The 13,661-nt window shown below is 40.0% G+C and overlaps 1 protein-coding gene across 1 annotated transcript in view; it reads left to right on the plus strand.

The window, feature by feature from the left end:
* The window catches only part of LOC104831432 (chromosome unknown open reading frame, human C16orf71), a 96,924-nt gene that overhangs the window by 24,444 nt on the left and 58,819 nt on the right, over window positions 1-13,661 (plus strand). The window contains exons 5-6 of the mRNA XM_010567002.1: window positions 6,879-7,070; window positions 9,680-9,835. Of these exons, the coding sequence (XP_010565304.1) occupies window positions 6,879-7,070; window positions 9,680-9,835 (348 nt within the window). The remainder of the gene's footprint in view (window positions 1-6,878; window positions 7,071-9,679; window positions 9,836-13,661) is intronic.

The raw sequence follows: 13,661 nt of genomic DNA on the forward strand, positions 1-13,661 counted from the left end.
GGGGGGGTGGGGGGGGAGGGGGATTTCCATAGAGTATCAGGGGAAATACTGGAAAAGATAAATAGATTAAAAACTAGAAAAAATAAGGCTTTACCCAAATTGATAAATGTAGGGTGACTCTCCTGGAGTATCAAACTAGAGCCATTTCAACAGTATTTAAAGCCAGCTAGGATCATGTGTCAAATACCAGCCTAGTTTTCAGATGGCTGAGGACCAATGCCATGTTCTATCTCATTTCAAAGGGACCATGTACAATTTCCTTCCCTGCTGCGGGTCTGGAAATCATGACATATTTTATTTGTGAGGCAGTTTGAAATCATTTGAAGAACAATGCTATGGACGATATAGATACTACTGTTCAGGTTTTAAAGGACAGGATACTCTTCTGAGTGCAAAGAAAGGGAACAGAGGTTAATTTTGAAAGTTTCAAGATAATCTTACACTGTTCCTCTTCAGAGTGTTTTACAGGCTTTTGATAGTTAATCCAGCTAGACAGGGACTAGGATAAAGAAATACTATCCTAACTTCACAGTTTCACAAGGAAATACTCCATTCCAGCACCAGGACTGAGGCACAAGTTCCTGATTCCCAGTCTTTTGCTCACATGAAATGTGTAAGTAATTAAACTTCATTTACTTATTTCAGCTGCTTCTCATTAACCAGGAGTATAAGCTCATTAGATGAGGAACTTTTTGTTACATGTGCTCAGAACACCAGCACAATGAGGCTATGAATCCTTCCAAGCCTCTCTAAGTGTTACTGTAGTGTAAACACCAATCATGGAAAAGGCACTTCTCATTTTTAATGATTATGTGTCAGAAAGCAAACAAAATCAAATAGGATTCAGTGTTACTTTGATTTAAATTTTAGTGCAATTTTCAGAGCAGTTCTTTGTTTACCTGAGGAGTGGAGCCTTTGTCAGAAAATTTTCCCACTTCTAAAAAATAAATTGTATGTAAAACAGCTGCTTGTTACCAGTTATTTGTGCCAGTTATTTGGATGTTTTTTAGCTGCATTCAGACTTGTTGCTAAATGGCCTCTATTTAGACAGTTTTTCTTGAACATATTTGGGTGAAAATACCCATTTGCAAACACTTTTGGTTAGTTAACATGCTTTACAACCACATGAATGTTCTGTGCTCTAATGAACACTAGAATTATGTTGGAATTGGTCCTTAGTCATCTGAAAGCTAGGCTGGTATTTGATATGCTCCTAGCTGGCTTTAAATACTAATTAGAATATTCTATGTCCTAATGAAGCAATTCCAGAGCAATTCTATCAAGGAAGTCATCGTTGCTTTAACTATGCTTGCCTATCAATGCTGACTGATAGATATGTTTGTTTCATTCATAGAATTCTGGTCTAGTGAACTCAGACTGACTAGAAAGATATTGTCCAAAAAAGAACATTAGCTGGTTGTGTAAGACTCTCTAATACTAATAATGTTCCAGGCCCTGGACAGCAAGAGGTCACGGTAAGACACACCAGCATACATAAGAGAGGCAGCATGGCAGGGGCACTGCTGTGTACTCACATCAGGAATACTGGCAGGACAAGCAGAAGTGAGCAGGTTAGGACAGGAAGCAGTCTAGGGTACAAGATTCTTATTCAGGAGAAAATGTCTGATGCTGCAGAGTTGTGTTGTTCACTGAAGATAGCAGAAAAACTGTATGTTGAATTTTGGGCCAAAAATAATTTTGTGCCTATGTGGTACTGAGTGATCACACAGTATCTATCTGCTAACTTATTCTATGGGCCAGATCCTTGTCTCTTGCCAGAGGGGTTATGCATATCTTTGATAACACAGATGAGCCATTAACTGTATCGAAGCAGTTGAGAATTCCCTTAATGCAGGCTAATGCAGAAGTGGGATAGAATAGTGTAATTCACACTACATCACATCTCTCTGTTGTCTTCATTTGTGTTGGGAGGGATTTTTGAGCCAGAAATGTAACCAATCCTAGCTATCATTAGCTGTCTGCCAGTGTTGTGGTGGCCATAAAGCTACTTTAAATTGCACTTGGGGTTGACCGTGCTCAGCTGGCAGCAACATGAAAAGGTATACAAAGTGAATTTTGCTGTCCTTGGTTCCTGTGCTGAGCAGAGCTCAGTTCCTTTCTGTGTGTCACATCTGAACTGCACTCCTACATTCAGTAATTTCTGGTGACAAGCTGACGTTTCTCTTTGACACTTGCCCTCTTTATGCTCCAGCAGAGACACTGTCTAGCTTTAGCACACTCATACTGCCAGAGATTGAAAAGTGGTTTCTTCTGAATCAGGAGAGGTTATATTCTTCATGCCCAAGACTAAGAATAACTGTTCCGAACAAGAAGAAAATTCTCAGGAAAGAATTTTTTTTTTAAATTTTATTTTTAACTTGGATGATATGTAATGCCCTAACTGAATTGGAGAACTACAGAGATCATAGCAAATAATGCTTCCATTACGCAGCTCTTTGAACTCCTGCAATCTTACTTTGGCAGAGTTATCTGCTTTGGAGGATCATAACTCCTCCATTTTAGCAATGTGAAGCTCAGTTCAGATCAGAAAATTTCAATAACATCTTTCCACCACCATATTTTTCAGATCCATAACCTCAGCATGTTTGATACTCAGAAAGCCCTTGATGCTATAGAGAGTGAACCTAGTACAAAAATGCATTAACAGAAAGACCATTTAGACCATTAACATCAATCGTACTCTCCTTTTTATTATTAAATGTTGCTTTCCTAATTACCGTATGTTCTGCTGGTTGCATGCAGGAAATGCAGATACTTTCCTCATTCTTAACTATTGTTCCCACTTTGCAATGATAAAGCAGTTCTTTGAATGGTTTCAGAGTTTTTTCCACAATTTAACATGGAATTTCAAATAATCTAACAGATGGCATTGTTATTTTTCCTTCCCCACAGAATGAAAATGAACAAACACTTGACATTTCCAATATGTCTTCATCTAATGCAAGAATTTTTAGAAGCCATGAAAGAGTGTTATCTGCTTTGCCTCAGATGGACAGAATTCTTAAATGTGTCCTAATTATCTACTCTCTTACATTAGCAACATGACTGCACGGAAAATAGATGTATAACCACATAATCAACATGCTTGCGTTTTGTACTGCGAGGTCTGTCTATAATGAAGCGTGAACATGCAATGCTAGAGCTATTTCAATGTAAAAGTATAGAATTTTCATTAGAGAAATTAGCTAGAGCTGCTAAAGTACCTAGAAATCAGCTCACATTTACAAATGTACAGCAGATGCATCATTTGGCAAAAGATTTCTGCAGTCAGTAATTTGCCATTCATCAGGGATTGCCTCTTAAATCTGTGATCCAAGCTGGGGTGCAGATGACATAGAAGGATAAATTTAGACATGGCTGAAAACAATTATTTTGATTAAGCCTCTAGCCAATGAGAGTAAGAGTCTTCTTATTCCTCCCCTTCCCCCTCACTCACCCCCTCCAGGGGGGAGGAGACTGTGTGAGTAGAACTTATCTTCATTTTACATGCAGTGGATGTTTTGATTTAGCTCTTGCTGTTGTAGAGTCTATTCAACATAGTTGAGAGTGTTTTTTGATTGAATATGATACCTTGCTTCAGTGCTAGCATCAGTTAGTATTGGAAAAGGTGCTAGAAGGGAAATATCAACGTTTTATTTACCTGCAAAAGAGAGACCATATCTGGGGGGGGGGCGGAATTAAAAATTGGTTTCTCCCTGACCTATCCTTCCACTGGGAGAAACCCTCAGGCTGGGTGAGCTGATTCTGCTGGGCAATGCTCACTGCTTGCTTCAGCCTATGTGGTGAAATGAAATTTCTGAACAGCAGTTGGTAGTAACTGCTTTCACTTGCTATCAGCTTTGTACTTAGCTGGACACCAGCAGCAAACTTGTCATCTGGTCTTCTTGGCTCCTGAGGTGCCACTCATCATTCCAGCCTCTGACAGTTTTGATAAAGTTTCTCAGTCTTAAGGCAACAGAGCTGTTTGTCCAATCTAGTATGCAGGTATAGTAAAAGCCATACTAAATAGTTTTTAAAAAAAAAAAAAATCAAGAAAAGCATCATTTAACCTATTTGAGCTATTTTAATAGAAACAAAATGGCATTAATCTTGGCTGACAAACTTGTGTCTGCTAAGCTTTGGATTACTGTGATCATAAACACCTCTGTTTTTAAAAAAATGGATGTAAAATGCCACTTTTAAAATGATTGTACGGATGCCTTCATGTTACAGGTTTTTTTCTTTATGAATAGTAGTTTCCTTTGGGGCTATGCCTCTGTGTGTGTAACTTCAACACTGCTATAGCTGAAGGCTAGAATATATGGGTATCCTTAAGTTGTCTTGCAATTCCTTTTTCTTCTTTTTCTTTTTCAGCGTGGATTTGGCAGGAGGTTTTGGCTGCTTAGTGCTTCTACTTGCACTGTTGTTATGTTAGAGTGGAGAAAGATGGCCAGAACTGGGGGTGGAGGGGTTGGAAAATCAAGCTGAAAGGTTGTAAATGGCAATATTGTAAACTATAATTGCAAAATAAAATAGCAAGCACTTTGGAAATAGGGAATTTTATCTTATTTACTCTATGGTAATCGTTGGCACTTGACTACAATCAGCTGCAAGCCTGTCTGTGATTGACAGCACAATTCTAGCCAGAGCAACCAAAAATAGCCTAGCATTTAAGTAATTTTAGTCTTTTTATAATCTAATACCATCACAAATAAAAGCCCGTGTAACATGTAGGCAAATTGAACTCTCTTCACAGGTAGACTAGGGTAAATGGGGCAATGCTGTGGGAAGGCATACTCAGAAAGCACTGAATATATCTTTCTTCAGCAATTCTTGCCCAGAATTAAGTAGGATTAGTCCATTTTTTCTTCATTAGCCTCAATATTTCTGAAATTAGTTAAATTATTCTATGCCTAGATTCTTGTTGGGGTAAGGAGGCTGGCAGAAGGAGGAGAGGGAAGGACCAACATTGATCAAAACCTCACTCATTCTCAGAAAGAACCTTAATAAGTAAAATTCTTAGCTGATCTTGGTCAAAAAACCTATTGAGCCCTCCCCTGCTGCTAGGCCAAGCAAATATGAAATAGTCAGAACTTTCCTGCTGAAGCATTGGTAGATACTGGTTTAATCTTTAGCTCTTGAGTTACTTCCTGTCATTGATCCCCACACCCTTGTTGAGAGAGGAAGAAAAAAAATCATTTCTCCAATATAGGATGTAGAAGAAGGTCATCTTTTCCTGAAAGTCTCCAAGTTTCTTTTAAGGCTTCTTCCTCAGAGAATTACAATGGTAGGGTCAAAGCCCTAATGAATTCTGTGAGCTCCCCAGGACTACAGTAGCATTAGTAATGTAGAACTGCAGCATCAGAAGCTTTTGCAGGACTATTTTTCCTTTATAACTAATTGCAGTTTTTATTTGGTACTTGTAGGCAGAGCTGTGTCTGTGGCAGATATTTTGGCGCCAAAACACTGGATGATGCAATAGCTCTGCTTGTGGTTTTTTATTAGTATATTTTTTTCAAAACTGTTTTAAGGAATTGTCTATTTTGAGGATAGGCAGGGAAGTCAAGCTACATCAACTTGTCAAGTTGAATACTCATTAAACACCTTTGTAGGCATTTTAATTCAGAATTGCAAGTGGCTTTAATTGGATTTATCTTACTTTGCTTCCAAAGTAAATTTTGGTAAATCAAATTTAGGTTAATTCAGTGTAAAGGTGTGGGCAGACATCCTCGTTAAGGGCTACCTGGAGCAACTGAAAACATTACTGCTTAGCTGCTCCTCAACACCCTCCTGCTCCCTTTGTGTTCCTATAGTGTTCCACAGCTCAGCTCACAGAAGGGGGTGCTTGCTAGTCTCATACTACAGTAGGTTATTTCAGATTAATTCTGCTCACCTTTCTTAGCAGTTTAGTCTGTTGGCTGATTGTGTTGACATGTACAGGAAATGTAGTCATGTTGCACTTTGCTGACTCTGCAGTGGGGAGTTGATGCTCTAACAAGTAGCTTGGAAACCTTAACTCTGTAAACAGGTCTGCTTATTTCCAAAATGAATGTGTGTCCATGCCTGTAGAATATATGCACTCAGCATGCCTTGGGGCCGGGGGGGGCTGAGGGTCCTTATTAAAGGATCACGACTGTTGAGGAGCAATACTCTTAAGTATACTGGAGAATCTCTGTGATTTTAGGGACTAGCTTCTTAATTTACGAAATAAATGGCAGGGACAGCAAATTGAACATAGATAGGGATAGCAAGCCAGCTAATAATTACAGCTGCAGCTACCGCATCTTTGGAAGAACAAAAGAGATCCCATAAATAATAATTCCATAGCTCAAGCTTGAAGTTGTTTCTTAAAGAATGGGTCTCTTAAAGGAGAGGGAATTTGCATCCTAAATAACCAAGTATCAATACTAAAGTAAAGAAAGGAGATGAGTTCACTTAAATGTAACATCATCTATGAAATGAGGTGTGTTAGATGAAGCAGAAAATAATGAAAGTTTTCACACTTCTATCAGACTAGTTTTGAAGGCATTTCACTGATTTAAAAAAAAAAAAAAAAAAAGCCAAAACACAGAATCTTAAAGAATACAGAATAAATTCAATCACACTATTTCCAGCTGTGACCATGTAATCTTCCATTCACCGAGCAGTGTTTGACTAAGTGAAGACCCAGGTGACAGCTCTCCAAGAAAAACTGAAGTGCTCAGGAAGGTGTCACTGATATAATGACCTAGCTTTTATGGCTTGTGCTTCATCTTTGATAAATGCTCGCTAGATATTAATTGCCCCTCCTGTGATGGCAATGAATGTGATTCATTCGTGATGATGAATACAGTTCCAGTAATCCAAATGACTTCCATTTTTATACGTTTCTTTGACAGGAAGCCTCTTATTTGCCAGATATTGACACATTGCCTAGACCACACAGTATGAAAAATGAAATGCTGCTTATGACCATTTGGCTGTCAAGTTGTGGCCAAGTAGCTACAGATCAGTGCAGTGGGCAGCTGCCTAACATGGTGCTGGGAGCAGCCGACATCTACCAGACCCTTGTGATGTGGCTTCTCTCTCTGGTGAGTATGTGCAGTGACAGTGCACAAAAGAAGGTTCTGCATGATTAAGGCTGTGTTTGTCCCTCCAGTGAATATATAATCATTCTTGGAATCTCCTTCTTCCAACAGCTACAAAACAGTGGTTGAACAAAGGGGAGAAATTATGTTCTAACTCACCTTAAAGTCAGTAAATAAAAGTCTTGCTGAAGTCAGTGGGAGCTGGATTGTGCCTGTAGTTTATGAAGAACAGGGGACAGAAAGTAAAAAAACTGTTGGGCCAGACTCGCAATAGTGAAAAGTGACTACTGGAAGTAGAGGGCTGTCTAAGTATTGTACTTTGTCCTTGGCAAAAGAAGCGAATGGGCACAGGTGCCTATTTCTTACCACTTGTTAAGAGAGATCCTTTCTGATAGTCAAGAGAGCTATAAACAAGTGGTGGTTTTTTTCATCTTAATTGTCTTTTGGATCAGATATTTTTCTCATTTAAAGAAACCACCTTTTCCTCACTCTTCCCATTCATCCCATATTAGCCTTTTCCTCTAGGGAAAACAGGCAATGTGTATTTTCCCTCCCCATCCCTCACATTGGCCTCATTCTTTTCCCTGGTTAAAGACATTGACACACCAGTACCAATACATGCGCTCAAGGTAGATTTCACCCTGAGCGGACAGCCTGCACAAGGCTTTTAAATCACTTAAACTTCACTTAAACAGTATTAATTGTTAAAGATGTTCACACTTCCATTAAAATATTGCTAACATTCTTTAATGCTAGTTCAGTGCTAATGAAAATTGCCACTTGAACAGCCCCAGAGTCTGAATCTTCCATTCAGAAACTAGTTAGTTCATGACCAGCTGCAGTGTGAACTTTCTTCCCTTATGTTACTCCCATTTAAAAAACATGAGCTCTGACTTGTAGCAGATTCTCCAAGCCTGAAAGGATATCTCAGCTTCCAGGGATCACTGTCACTCTACTAAGACTGTAGGGTCAAATGTTGTGATGGACTTTGTGTCCAAGAGAACCTGGGGTAAAATCCACCAACTGATTTCACACAGGTTCTCAAACAGCTGTTGGATAGCAGTGAAAAGGTCTGCATTTCTGTAATTAAAAGAAGTGGAAAGATGGAGGCATTTTTAGACCAAATTCTCATCTGGTCATAATCTCTGTAATTCCACTGATTCACTGGCTTCCTGGCTTGTGTATATCAGCATATCTTTATTGATTTCATTGAAGATATGCTGATTTCTACCAGTTGAGAGCGTGATCCTCCAGATGCAAGCATTCCCCAGTGGCAGAGCTGCTACAGAATTTCCCATGTGAAACCAGTGTTCAAAGCAGTCAAGGACTTGGTTGTGCTATTTTGAGTGATACAGCTGACCTATGCAACAGTTTGAAAATCCACTCAGGCCCTGTGTTGAGAGCATATTTCTAAAGGCATTTATCTCATTGTAAATAGTTTTGGTTTATATAAGCAGTAAATAGCAGAGCTGTTAATCCATCTAGAGATCATGGTGATGGTATAAACCATGAGAACAAGACTTAGTGTTTTCTGTATTCACCAGAACCCTGGGAAGGAATTATAGTCCTGTAATTCACACTTGCCTGTCTCTTCATCTAGCGTGTGATCTGGCTCAGGCAGAACCTGAACACTACCTCACATGGCTGCTATTCCTTTCTCATGGCTTTGCTGGTTGCCTGTGTCTGACTTTCCCATAGCCTTCTGCCCTCTTTCACCTGCTGCCCAGGTTTTAGGATGCTTTGCAGCACTACAGTGCCTTCCCAGTCTGTTTCAGGTATCTTTCCTGTCTCTTTTCTTTCCTGTAATGAAGTTTCTCATGTATACTGTATGATAAAGTGCATCATGTTTCAGTCTGAGCAGCTGTAGGAGCCAATGAGTGGTCTATCCTATTGGAACCCTATCTCTGGAACTAAACTGATACTCATGATGAAAGATGTCCAATGTTCATCTTGGGGTTGACAGAAGTCACTTTTTACCCTTCTTGTTTTGGATCAGATAGTTATATTGGAAAATAGAATGTGCACAAAAAAATCCATCAAAAAGAAATCACCTCAGTCTAACTAAAAGATATATTCACTGGACAGGGATTGATGAGGTTTTGGCTATTAGTGATCACTAATAGGAAAGACAAAGGCTTATTAAGGAAACCTGCACTAGCTCCTCAGAATGGCATAATCACTTAGCATTGATTTTTGAACTGAAATTGGATTGATCTCATTATCATTAATAAGGCAGCACATGGTACCACTGTGACAAGAACATGCAGTACAGTGTTGACAAGGACTGTTCTCATTTCTTGCTAGACTAGGGAACTAATGCAAGTTCTTGCTTTCACATAGTGAAACTGGTGGAAGTCAGAGCTTGCAAGTCCTTGCTGAGAAAATATATCCTATGACTTGTCAAAATCTACATGTTATTCCTATTTGATTTGGTCTTTATTGATTTTTCTACTGGCTAAACCACAGCTAATCTACTAATCAAGTGAGAGTGCTCCCTGGATTATTGTACATTATGGGGTTCTACTCAAAAGCAACAGAGCAAGATAAACGGTTATTTTCAGTCTCTAAATACAGCTGTCTGAAAATGAAATTATGTTCAAATGGATTTACAGGTGCCTCCTGTGAAAATGAAAGATGGACCTAAAGCTCCGTTTCAGGTGGTAGGGCTGCAGCAGGTCTGGCGAGAAGATGGCTTGGCCCTATATGCTTGTCTAATGCCAGCAGATGAGTGTTCAGCCCACAACAGCACTAAGATCCAGAAGATAAAAGTGAGTAGCAGCATTTACACTTGCTAGTCATGCACAACAGCCATAGGCAGTAACCACTGGTTTTTTACTAAAGACCAGGCTTGGATATGCCAATTCAACCTCAAATTTCAGCGAGCCAGGATAGAGCAGCACAAGCGCTGCTCTGAATTAGAATGGGGGAACAGCCCAGTACTGTGGGAACTGAAAGATTGCTTACAGCTAATTGCCAACTCAAGCTGTCCTCAGTTATGCTGAATTTAGATTATGTGCAGATGAGAAACCAGCTCTCTGTGGCATAGTTTTTTTGTCTCTACTGCTCATTAGCTGTTAAAATATTTTTGGTGTGGCTGTAACCCCACGGTGCAAAAATTTGACTGGATTCAGAGGAGACATACCTTTGGCATGTATTACGGATTTTCCTCTTACATTTTAACCATGTGAAGAGTGTGGCCCACGAGAGGGAGTATTGTCTTGCTATTTGGCTCCCAGGAGTCGGGGCCTGGAGGCAGGAGCTGAGACTCTGTTCCCTCAACTCTGGTACACTATAGAGCCTGTGCTGTGCAAAAAAAATGCCAAGCTGAAAGGTCTAGCACACAAGCTGAAAATCTAGCACGTGTAGGTGGCGCAATGTAACGTAGGGCATGATATGAACTTGTGTCCTGAAAACAGCAGAGCTATGATATAGCAGCTCTAGGCTCTAGTTCGATGGTTCTGTCTTTTCACAGAGCTAATATGATACAGATTGGTACTCTGAGCATCTCGTTCTGTTTTCTTTTTTGGACACAGCTTTTTAGATATTATTGCTACTCTTGCCCAGTATAAATATCTATCCTACCTATGCAGTATAGCTGACTCTTGCTGGACAATGTACCCAGGTATATCTGGGGAGCAGTGATCCTTGTGTACCCTGGATCTCTTGTGGGGCACTTGCATGAATAACTCTCCTGTTACTGAATAACCTTTGAGATGCTGGCCCTGTACTTTGTTGAGGCTGGCAAGTATCTCTTAGGTGGCTCAAAGCAACACTTGTGGCTTTGGTGAGCTGGTAGTGGATTTTCTATTCTATTTTTGCCTGCTTCATCCCTGGTGATGTTAACAGGAATGTGACAATAGTTGTGCTCATTCTTGACACTTCCTCTATGCTGAAAAGACCCCATAGGACCCAATAGCAGGTGGTCTTAGGGGGGCTCCCATGTATGTGAGTCACACCTGCTGGAAACATCATGTGAAGTATAAATGGAAGAGGAGGTGTAAATGTGTTTTAAAAACACACTTAAGCTTCCCCTACTCAGCTGCAGCAAGCATTCTTCACTTGCAGCTGCCTGCCTGTGAGCAGAAAAGATTAAATTTCCCATGATGTATCATAAAGCCTGGAGTATGACAGCTGTGGCTCCAGTGCTCCTGCAAGTAAATGATTGATGCCGCAACAAATGCCATGATTAAAACACTACCAAAAAAACCCAACCCCAAAACAATAAGCAACCTTTCCGTGAGTGTTTGAGCACCTGTTGGCAGAAGCAGCAGGGCTAATAAGACTAAGCAGCCTGCTAGACTGGACAAGGGCTTAATGTTGATTTCTGTCTAAGGCAACTGAATTCAAGGTGTTTGCTCTATGGAGCAAAGAAAATGGAAGAACAGAGACTGACCTGCCTTCTGTCCACTTGCCTTGTTGCTCTCTGCTGATTTCAGCTGAGTGGTTGGCCAAAGCATCAAAATTATTGAGCACTGAGTATGCTCAAAATATGTATCCCATGTTATGCAATTGAATGAAATTTTGAAGCTGCAGGCTCAGGCTGCTCAGAACACTTGGTTGGAGCTGGGAGGGGTTGTATCACAAGTTGGTGGAACAAGCCATACGGAGTTTCTGGTCCATATATAAATTGTAAATGCTATTCTGATGCCTAATTTACAGTTACTGACACTGCTGTTGAGTTCAGCTAGTATGCACAGCAGCTAACATACCAGGCATTTGGACGGTGTTCCTCAAAGCAAGACTATGTGTAACTAAGGCTTCCTCTCATTAGAAGCTCTGCCATATGTCTTCATGGTAACAATGACTTTTGTCAATTTTGCTTTCCTGAGGTGTTTGTAAAGCTGCTGCTTTCCCCAACAGAGATCTAAGCTTACAAGAACAACAAAGTCTTTCAGAAGTGTCAGCTGCAGCAGAGACAAGGAAAGCAACAGCAACTAGTCCTACCTCCCCATTCCTACCCTTGAGCAGCTTCAACTGTCGTTGGAGAGAAATGTGGTAGATTTTACTCTTCACACTTAAGTCTTCAGTCTCTCACTGTAGTGTTAAAGTACAGTTTTTAATGGCTGAATCTGATAACAAAATTCTGTTGTGGCATTTATTGGTTCTTGTTCCAGTTGTCTCCTATGGGCACAAAGAGAACCACTTATCAGGGCTTACCTCCAAAATATGACTGGGTTTCCAGGTGTTTTTGTTGCATCTATTTGCTATAAGAATGTAGGGAAATCTTAGGGTTTTTTTTTGGATTTTGTAAAAAAGACATACCAAGTAGTGTAAATGTTAACTGGAAACATTATGGCAAATTGATATTTTAATGTTCTTAATGTGTGTAGTCCAGAGTCCATTTTCAGTGCCAAAGATGGGTATGTACAAGATTATGCAACATCCCTGCTTGATGCTAAGAGGGAAATGCCCATCTTTCTCTGTGTATCTGTACTTGTGTCTCATAATAGCAGCAAATGACAGTTGTCCATGGATTTTCTTCAGATTGTAATATGAATATGATTTTTACAGCAAACTTTGGATTGCTAGTCTAAGAACTTAAGGACCTATCTATCAACAAGGCAAGGTTTCACTTTCCCCAGCTTGCTCCCCTGTTAATTCTCAACCCTGGTGTGATTCAACAAGCTGAGTGTGTTTGTCTTGTTGGCTTTGATGTTATTTGATCCTGTGCCTTGTTGCCTGCTGTAGGGTCACAGCTCTAATGATGTGGTACAGTTCATCATTGAGAACTGGACCAAGGCATCCTGCTAGTTTCATGTTACTATAGGTTGTTGCTGGGGTTTTTTGTTGTTTTAGTTTGTTGGGGTTTTTTCCCTCAGTTGTTATTAACTGGAGCTGAGCTATATTCAAGACCTCTAAGCCATCAACTTTTTATTTACTAGCTGCTTCACTGTCACCTGTGTGTCTTTTATTGTTTGTCACATTGTATTTCTCCATCCCAAGGTCTAATGGCTATAAATACAAATATAATAGTGGGTTCTCAAGGCAAAAGCTCCTGTTCTCAGCAGATCAGTAAGCCTTCTGGCTTATTCAACTAGGACGGCATCTATTCCTGCATCAAGTGGTTCTGCTATGTCTCCTCCCATTTTTGTCAGTTTTTTGGTGTTCAGTTTGGTTGCTTTATTTCTGTCCTCCTCCAAACAACTGATAGAAGTGAGGCAAATTTGAACATCCCTGTATGGTTTTGGTTTCTTGACTTGCTGTCAGAACAAATGGTTATACACTCACCTCTTGTAATTCTTGCATGCTGATAGACAAGCTGCAGTTGCAAACATGTCTGATGGGAATTAGATTTGTACACAGTATGCTTTCTAAGAATCTACTAAGCATTCCCAATTAGGCACACTAGCACTGTGCAAAGCAATGTGGTTCTTGTCTGTACACTTCAATCACTTAATTCTGTGGTGGCTCAGAAGAGCTCGCAATCTCTGTCATTAGGTTTGGGCTTTTTTGCAGACCTTTCCTGCTTGAGCTCTACTTTCTAGGTGCAATAATAGCTGGTGTAGAGAAGATGCTTTGCATAATTGTTGATTCTGTTAATTTCTAATTGAGTCTTATTGAGGTCACCAATTTTGTTCTCTGAAAGGCCTGCTA

Source organism: Haliaeetus leucocephalus, unplaced genomic scaffold, assembly GCF_000737465.1.
Source record: "Haliaeetus leucocephalus isolate CR32 unplaced genomic scaffold, Haliaeetus_leucocephalus-4.0 Scaffold224, whole genome shotgun sequence".
Taxonomy (NCBI): Eukaryota; Metazoa; Chordata; class Aves; order Accipitriformes; family Accipitridae; genus Haliaeetus; species Haliaeetus leucocephalus.